The sequence below is a fragment of the Mytilus galloprovincialis genome, chromosome 5 (assembly GCF_965363235.1).
Source record: "Mytilus galloprovincialis chromosome 5, xbMytGall1.hap1.1, whole genome shotgun sequence".
In the NCBI taxonomy this organism is placed as follows: Eukaryota; Metazoa; Mollusca; class Bivalvia; order Mytilida; family Mytilidae; genus Mytilus; species Mytilus galloprovincialis.
The window spans coordinates 15,591,435-15,601,540 of record NC_134842.1 but is presented as its reverse complement, the minus strand read 5'-3'; the positions used below and the strand labels follow the sequence as shown (position 1 = coordinate 15,601,540).

At 31.2% G+C, this 10,106-nt stretch overlaps 1 protein-coding gene across 1 annotated transcript; it reads left to right on the top strand.

The window, feature by feature from the left end:
• Positions 1-1,733: 1,733 nt before the first annotated feature.
• Positions 1,734-9,396, top strand: LOC143074346 (uncharacterized). The gene is made up of 7 exons (XM_076249841.1): positions 1,734-1,834; positions 4,488-4,573; positions 5,310-5,630; positions 6,534-6,649; positions 7,218-7,398; positions 7,744-7,836; positions 8,484-9,396. The coding sequence occupies exons 2-7, from the start codon at positions 4,507-4,509 to the stop codon at positions 8,543-8,545; spliced, it is 840 nt and encodes a 279-aa protein (XP_076105956.1). The 5' UTR covers positions 1,734-1,834; positions 4,488-4,506; the 3' UTR covers positions 8,546-9,396.
• Positions 9,397-10,106: the final 710 nt, after the last annotated feature.

The window sequence follows — 10,106 nt, the reverse complement described above, 5'->3', positions numbered from 1 at the left end:
ACATTATTTGATAGAATAATGATACAGGTTTTAATAGAATAAACCGTGATGATGAAGAATTAATGAATTGAATAAAGTTAAGAATAAATATGAGTACACATCCGAAGTCATGTGTATATGACTTCGTCGGAAACAATAACATTACAAACTTGGAATTCATAATGCATAAGTATCGAAACACGATTGAAGCTGTATAGCCAAAAATGGGATTTGAATAATAGTCAAATACATCTCACAAATCTTTTTAAATGTTATTCTTCTAATCTGAATTGCGTAATGTCGGCGTGTTTTATGAACTTAATCAATTTCTATTTAGAATGTCTTCATAAAAAGAACCTTTACATAACACAAAAAACGATAAATTGTAAGAACACCTTACGTTGACAAATTGAAATGCAGACAAAAATTTGGAAACAAATGGAAGTATATTGCTTGTGTAAAAGGAGTAGTTATCTAAAATAAAAGCTACCAATACTATCTTTGTTATAGGTCATTCCTTAACTTGAGGTCGTTTGTCATGTTATAATTTAACACATTATTCTGTCTATTTCTTTATTCAATAATAAAACTGTTTCCTACTTTCTCACTGAATTACTAATATTGTCATATTTTAAGTTCAAACAAGATATGTCATGCATCCATAATAAATTTTCCACACAATATTGTACCTCCGTCGGAAAGAAATTGACATTATACAAGTGCATGCACTTTCATTTGTTTTTGAACATTAAAGAGATGCAATTTCTTTTATTTTGTTGGGTTCTTTCAATTTTTAAACAATTCTAAATTTTCCTCAGAAATATTTTGAACTCGAAATAAGCTTTAGATAACAGATGTATAATAATTGATTTTCATTTGGATAAGGTAGAATTTTATCCGACGCAGCTTATTTTTTATTTACACTATAGTATTCATTGTTTTCTTGCTGACAATTTTCATACAATATATATTCTTTGTAATATAGAATTGTTTTTCTTTCTACACATCAGTCTAATATATTTGCTTCAGGGTTATATAGGTCAAGTATGTAATGAAAAAAAAAATTACTTCATCTGGAGGTCTTATCAATAAATTTCAGATATTACCCAAACAATGATGTTTTGTGAATATATGAAAAATACACAACTGTTTACGGTGGTAAAAAGTCATTTTGGTGACGCTTTTTCTCATATCTAATTTTCAAAACTATTTGTAAACTAGCATAGCATAAACAAAAAAGTGCATTTCGGCATTTTTATGATTAAATTTTTACGGTGATACATTTTTAATACAATTAACTAATATTTCTTTACTATAGCGTCACGTTGGGTTAATATGTTTTATATCAACATCCGAATGAAAGAATTGCAGAAATTTACTAATTCCGAGACCAAATTCCAACTATCATTGTAACGCATCCATACTGCATAACAGTGTCGCCTGAAGACCAGTATGAATAGACTAAGCGCAATACTAACTGAATAAGAAATGTTTACCTAACCCCCAATAATCATATTAAAGGTTTTATTAACACCTCCTTTAATATTACAAAGAAAGGAAGTAACATAGTAGGTGCATTGTTTAAAAAACAGCATTACAAATAATATATTTTTAGTACTTTGTTAAAAGTCTTTAGTATCAATGTCTTCACATAACTTATTTAATAATTGTTTACAGAAATAGATCATATTTGTGGTCATCATCTATAATTAAGCATACCATAAGAAATATTTGGCTCATAAGAAACATTGTTAAAATTTGAATGGTCTTATAATGTTATATATATATTTAAATTTTTGTTGAGATATATTTGATAGTTTTCCCTAACACAGAGCAGAGTATAACCATGACAAAGGTAAGCTAAGGTAATTTAAGAGAATAATAAACAGTAAATCGCGATATTTTTTTAAATAATCAAATTAACCATAACACTTGTTGAAGATTAATGTTAAATTATTCATGAGATTATTTAAAGTACTGGTTATTAATACTATCTTATTAAGAAAAGCAGAAACATTTCTTTTGTGTTTACATCTAATTAACAACAAATCCTTAAACGTAATGCATTTATGCATGTATCATTATCCGTTTATGTTACCAGAAAAGAATACTAAAGCTAAGCAGCATCAATCTAAGTTTAACTTGTTACTAAAGCAAAGAACAAAAGTTTTTGTTTGTAAGTTTCTCCTCAAGGCTCTTCAACTTTCAACTTGTTTTACTTTATAAATATTTTGATATGAGCGTCACTGATGAGTCTTATTTAGACGTAACGCGCGTCTGGCGTACTACATTATAATCCTGGTACCTTCTAAACTATTTCTAAATAAAAGTCAATAATTCATTTTACATTTTTTTACGCAAATAATGTTTAACATTTTTTTTACAATTAAATTCGAATGCTATGTAAATCGTTACCAAACCTATGGTTAGTTTAACAAGTTGCTGAGTCCTCGGACTTCTCTTAAACTGAGTTTTACTGTGCGTATGGGTTTGCGTTTTTTTTTCTACATTGGCTATAGGTACAATGTATATGGGGAGGGTTGAGATATCAAAAAAGCATGTTATCCCGCCGCAATTTTGCGCCTGTCCCAAGTCAGGAGGCTCTGGCCTCTGTTCGTCTTGTATGATTTTTAATTTTAGTTTCTTGTGTATAAATCGGAGTTTAGTAGGACGTCAATTTTCACTTAACTAATACACATATTTGTTTAGGGGCCAGCTGAAGGACGCCTCCGGGTGCGAGAGTTTCTCGCTACATTGAAAACCCATTGGGGGCTTTTGGCTGTTGTGCGCTCTATGGTCGATTTGTTGTCCGTTTGGTTTGACACATTCCCCATTTCAATTCTCAATTTTATCCTATATACATGTACTATATAATTACGGCTCTGTCATATAATACTTTATGCGCTGTACATGTATGTACTACGAAATCGGGATAAGTACTTTTTAAAATGATTTGTTGGTGCATCAAATTGAATGATTTTGAATGTACAACAAGAAACGGGAAAAAAACCTAAGAAAACAAGAAAAAACCAAAGAACCAAACAGAAATCTACATATTGCTACATACAAAACTTGAAGGTTGAACACCACAATCTCTTTTGATGATTTCAAAGGGAAATTTAAACTCATATCGAAAAAAAAAATCCCTACATAAAAAACTGAACAGTGACTAATACAATTTCAGCTGAAATTGTTTCGTATAAGATGAAATCCTGCAAAACAAACCCGACAATTCACAATAAAACAAACAACTATCTACAGAGCATTACATAGACAGAAAAAAATTAACAACACGATCCCGGCGAAATATATGAAATGAAAAATGAAAGCACATAAGTTGATGGGCAACAGAAAAATCACAAAAGACATCAGAAAGACAAACATCAAGCTAGAAAATCACTACATAAAAATTAGAAGTGAACAACACGATCCCAGCGTAACATATCAAAGAAAAAATTCAAACTCATGAATTGATGGAACCTAAAAAAACACAAAACACAATACAAAGACAAACATCAATTGCAATCTAAAAATCAAAACTTAAAAAAATGAACACGAATCAACTAGATCCAAAAGGAAGACACCAAAGGAGAAATACAAACTCATAAATCTAAGAGACGGGGCAAATAAATTAAAAGACAACGAAAAGACAAACGCCAATCGAAAAGTCGCGACAAAAAAAAGAACAAGGACCAACACGATACCGATGGTATAAACCAAGAGATAATTGAATCTCATTAGTCGATAAGAACAAGCCAAAATACCGAGGGACAACAAAGAGATCACATCAATCTATAAATCACAACATGAAAAACTGAACACGGAACATCAAATTTACATAAATCTTTCGTGAGGTGAGAAATGTTACATATGATATTTCATTTGAATACGAAAAGGCATGTATATAAGTCCTCCATGAGGCACGAAATGGCATTCACTTCCACTTTTCATGAGGTAAAAATCGAAGCAGCATACATATAAATTATTCCTGAGGTACAAAATGACATACATTTACTATACCATTAGGTACGAAATAATCATGGTATGAATTAGTTTTTGAAAATACGAAATGGTCGCTACGTAATGATTAGAAATTACTATAACACGATCCCCTTCACTAGTTTCAAAGTGTTAATATTTTTTGAAAAGTTGATAGCATATTAAACATAACCCCTTAAACAACATTTCTTATGTGTATTTTATTGTTGGCTATACATTGTGATACGTGATAATGATCATTTAGGATATAATAACACATGACTGACATGACAGCGCCTTGTCATTTATTTGTATTCATCATATCATATAAGGTAAACGATATAGGGGCGTGTCCGTGATATTTATTATGAATAAAATAAATCTTGTAATGGATTTCAATTGGAAAGAGTAATCTTGACATTTTTAAAGGCTTACTTTTGAAATGCAAATATTGAATTTCAGTTGTAGTTATAACACATTTGTTATAAATTAATTGAATAAAAACAAATTGATCTTCTTTTTATTTACAGTATATTTATTGAAGTCCAAATGAATACTAAACGTTTTGTTGATTCGTTATTGGTGTTGTTGATTATGGGACGAACTGTTATGACAAGTAAGTTGAATACTATTATTACATATAATTAACGCAATCTTATATCTGATATGGAACCTGGATATTTAATGAAAGTATGTTTAAGTATAATCATGATAATATAAACAGTTCCAATGTTACTGCATGTGACTTGCATTTCGATTATTATTGTCTATTCAGTGCTTGATGTTGGAGAGCCTTGCAAGCTAATAAGGACTCAACAACTATCTATTTGTCTGTCTGTCTGACTGTCTGTCTGTCTGTCTGTCTGTCTGTCTGTCTGTCTGTCTGTCTGTCTATCTGTCTGTCTGTCTGTCTATCTGTCTGTCTGTCTGTCTGTCTGTCTGTCTGTCTGTCTGTCTGTCTGTCTGTCTGTCTGTCTGTCTGTCTGTATGTATGTATGTATGTATGTATGTATGTATGTATGTATGTATGTATGTATGTATGTATGTATGTATGTATGTATGTATGTATGTATGTATGTATGTTTGTATGTATGTATGTATGTATGTATGTATGTATGTATAGACGCCTCCGGGTGCGGGAATTTCTCGCTAAATTGAAGACCTGTTGGTGACCCTCTGCTGTTGTTTTTTATTTGGTCGGGTTGTTGTCTCTTTGACACATTCCCCATTTCCATTCTCAAATTTATGTATGTATGTATGTATGTATGTAAAGTTGTATGTAAGTACATATTGGAGTATGTAATAAGGAATTATACATGCATGCATCAATTTACGAGTATCTAACATTTCAGTAAACTGGTCTGTAGTGAACAATCTTGTAATATTTGGGAGAGACGTAATATTAAGGTGTCATGTGGGCAATATAGATTGCAATGTTTCCGGAACTGCACATGATACACGAACGTGGACCGGTGGTCAACATTACAAGTTACTTTGTACGACAGAAGGCTCTACAGATCCAAAATATAAAATGATGACAAGAAATACAAGTCACGACTTTGATTTATCGATCGGAAATTTTAGTGAATCTGATCTAGACTACGAATACACTTGTCAGTGTGGCCATGAAGTGAACACTACAAAACTATCTGTGGAACAGAATAAGTTGATTTGTGAGTATACCAGTAATTAAAGAGTTTCTGTTCTTGACCTAAAGAAAGTAGCTTTTAAAGCCAATTAAAAATCAAACTATTACAGATAAAACAGCTTAATGACAGAAACTATGGGTTCTTCAACAAATTCAACACATACTATCAAGCGATTAAAGGTATCGGAATTATAATTTGTAATTAAACAAATTCACATTGTTGCGAGCAGACAGAAAGCATAAGTTTTGCCAAAACAATAAACAATAAACAAACATATTACAGATTTTTTATTAGAGATAGACAATAAATAATTCACAGTTACTGGAAGATATAGTTTAAACCAAAATAACCATAACTGAACACGTAAGTTTTTATTAGCGGTGTTTCACGACAGTGAACTCATTAAAAGGATCTCGCATGGTCGAATTTTTTTTTTTACCAAATGAATGTATCTATCAGTGTGCAAACAATTGATGTAGTTTGGAAACAACATTAATCTTATTATCTATACAGTCAATCTTCAAAGATCTTATTGCAGATTCAAATCAACATTTGTAGTATATACTGTGGATTAGGTTTTATTCGTTGGATACCAGTTTTCGTTGATTTCGTGGTAACCAAGGTACTAATTCCAATGTACAACGAATTACAATTTTCTTATAGAATGTATGCAGACCTTGGCAAAACCAAGAAATAAAATCTCTACGAAAAATGCAAGTTCTTCCCAAACCACAAAAATCGGTAGCCATGATAATAGATGCATCACCAGGTCATTAACGAGACAATAAAATAGTATCACAGACATGTACGAAACAAAGTCAATAATACTGACATTATCCTATAAGATGTTTTACTATGTGATAAACATATACATTTTTGCATTAACATGATTTATTTAATCCTGATTTGAAAAATAATTCATTGTAGCTTTTCCGACTGAAATAAACACGGACAGCAGTTATATCGCGAGTGGGGACCAGCTACATATAGCGGTATCACTCGAAAAAGTTAACCCAGTACCAATCTGCTCAACGTTGTTTAAGGTCAGCGGTTTTGAAAACTATTCATTATAATCATATGTTTGCCCCATTTATGGGCATTATGTTTTCTGGTATGCGCGTCCGTTCGTTCGTTCGTCCGTCCGTCTGTCCCGCTTCAGGTTAAAAATTTTGGTCGAGGTAGTTTTTGATGAAGGTGAGTTCCAATCAAATTGAAACTTAGTACACATCTTTCCTATGATATGATCTTTTAAATGTAAATGCCAAATTAGAGTGTTTCCCTCACGGTCAACTGAACATAGAAAATGATAATGCGGATAGGGCATCCGTGTACTGGGGACACATTCTTGTTTGCAATGTTTTCGTTTGTATCTGTTGAACAAATAAATATATATCAACACCATGTAGTTTATTCTAAAATTACATATTAATTTCTAGGTGAATAACTGATTTATACATCAAAGGCGAAACGCACCAACACTGCCTTATGAGAATTCGCTAGTTAGAAAAATAATTTTACATAGTCTTTTTATTATTTAGTTATTTCGTCACAATATTTATAAACACCTGTTTTACATACTTCAGAAGTTTATGTTGGTCTCTTTTTTTACAGGACAAAGTAATAGCTGAGGCAAACGTCACCAAGCTGAAATCTTACAGATATTTCACAGACGTGAATGTGTCATTTACATTTCCACTGCAGGAGTTTGGTTGCAGTGGCAGTCTGCAAATTGTTTGCTCACTATTATCTTACAACGTAACCGTTTTCAATGAAAACATACAATCGTGTCCTGGTAAGTTAAGATTTCCGAAGATTTTAAGTGTCTACATTTTTAGTTGTCTATATTTGTATTTACTTCATTAGCGTCAATGTAAGTTTCAATAAATGAATTAACATATTCTATATATCAATGACCTTCACTGTCATAATTCTAATTGCAAGTGCAAGGAATGATAATTACCTATTAAGCACAAATGCCATAAATGACAAAGTAATATATAATAATCGTAGTCATTTGCTAGGTTTCGATTTATCAAATATCAAAACAAAATTAACAATGTGTTTGCATATGCATACTCCTTATTTTAGTTGACAATTTACAATATACACAGTGAGTTATTATTTTCTTTTACATTAGAGTACGACTCACCCTTTCATTTGCATATCCCATTGGTCACAGCATGTTCTGTCTTCTTGTTGGCAATATTCTGCATTGTATACATCATTAAACGTAAGTGAAATACAATTATATTATAGATAAACATTGTATTCAATAGCAATATGCCGTGTTAAAACATATTGAATACGAAGATACCAAGGGGTAGCCAAACGAAAATGTCACAAAACAAAATACAAACAAAATACAACTGAAAAAATTACATTTAAAAATTTGATATTCACAAAACTTGTACGTAGGAACAGTAACCTTTATAAAAACCATAGATCTAGTGTCTCATGGTAAAGTTTGTATTATTGATGAGTATTAAATCGTTTTATATTTGAAATTATCAGTTGTCATCTATATTCAATTCTATAAAATACTGATATTCCACAACGATCAGCCAGCTCGTTTTTTTCTCGCCATAAAACATTATTGAAGTGGTGACTGCATTAAAAAAAATCTATCGACAATTTATGCAGCGTTTCTTATAACAAAGACTTACAACCTCAAAATTGTAACTAAAAATTTTAAATAACATAACCTCATGATTTATTGTTTAAGCCGACATGAAGATATATAGAATTCAAAATACTCTTTCTTTCGGGAGTAATCCCCCCCCCCCCCACAAGACCTCAACAACAGGATATTTTATAATCTTTTAACCATAACAAAAAAGTCTGATACTTAATTGCAATTCTTTTAATATTTTTTTTCAGGGAGACATCCTTGTAGAAATCAACATTTTGATATTTTACAACAACAACACGAAAAAGGATGACGTGCAAATGACGAGTGATTGTTCATTTGAAAAACATGACCTGAATGTATATAATACATGATCATTTGTTTTATTTCATTTGTGTATTATAAACATAATCATTTATTGTGCAGCGAAATTCCTGCAATCTGATTGCTTGATTATCCGCTGTAGTTAACAACCACCATTGTTCACCCGAGGATACCATTTTGCCAAAATTACCATGAAATAACGATATTCAATATTTAATATTAAAAAATTGAAAATGCAAAAATTACAAAGAAAAAAGAAAAATTGGAAAAATTGAAAAATAAATCGCTAAAAATTCCAAACTCCTAAAATGTATAAGCTTTTAGTCAAAAAAATGTGATATTTGACAATGGCATCAACATTGGTTTTGAATAACAAAAGATATCAAGATGGAAGTTTATCCTTAGCATTTTTCACCCCTTCACCCTGTTATGAAAATGCGTAAATAATTTGATATCTCCTGCGCCTCAAGCATTGTCAAGGTGAATGAATTTCCAACATCGGTGTAAAATTCAGGACACCTCTGATAAAACCATAATCACAAATACTGTCACTTTTCCCGTTTGTTTTAACTGTCACTGTTGTTGTCATTTCTTGTTGCTTGACATAATGTCATTTATTTTAATTCAACTATTAATTCAAATTGAAATTAATGTTACTTATCGTTCTTCCCTTCGCCTATATCAAGATGACCAGTTTCAACTTTTTTCTTATATAACGGTTTTTGAGTTTTTGATTTTATAAACGACGTCACAGTCACTCAGGGTAAGTTAATAGCTCTGTTAAATTGTTTGAGTAGATTTTATTAAGCTGACTTGTTTTGAAATTTCTGCCATGCGAGAGTACATTTTTTTTGTTTGTTTGTTGCGCGTTTCGTCTACATAATACTCATAAGTGCAATCATATCTATATCTTGACCAAAAAATTGACCAAAAAGTTTATCAAGCCAAAATAAGAAAACATTCAAAATATTCCATCTGATCAGTAATGCCTTTTTCAACTGATTTTTAAAGTTCGTTCTTATGTTGTACTGTTATACCACTGTCCTAGGTTAGGCGAGGTTTGGGATCCCGCTAACATGTTAAACCCCGCCTCATTATTTATGTATGTGCCTGTCCCTAGTCAGAAGCCTGTAATTCAGTGCTTGTCGTTTGTTTATGTGTGACATATTTGTTTTTCGTTCATTTTTTTTTTGTAAATTGGCACTTTAAATAGATCATCTGGTATTTTGCGTATACATATGGTAAAATTTAAGTAGTTTGCGGCTGATAATCTACTATGTTATAATGTAGAAATCCCGCTATTTGTTGCATAAATGAAATAGTGATAATAATAAAAAAAAATTGTTTGTACGAAATAGAAATGTGTAGGCTTGTACTGATATATGCCAACTTTGAATATTAAACGAATACTTGACAATAACTGGTTTTGTGATTTATTTTCCATTGAATGTAAAATATAAAATATTGCAGACTTTTTATAGTTAATTCTTATTTTCTGCTTGAATTTAAACCGCTGTCCCGGATGAAGGGAGAGGTGCGTGCCCGCAAAC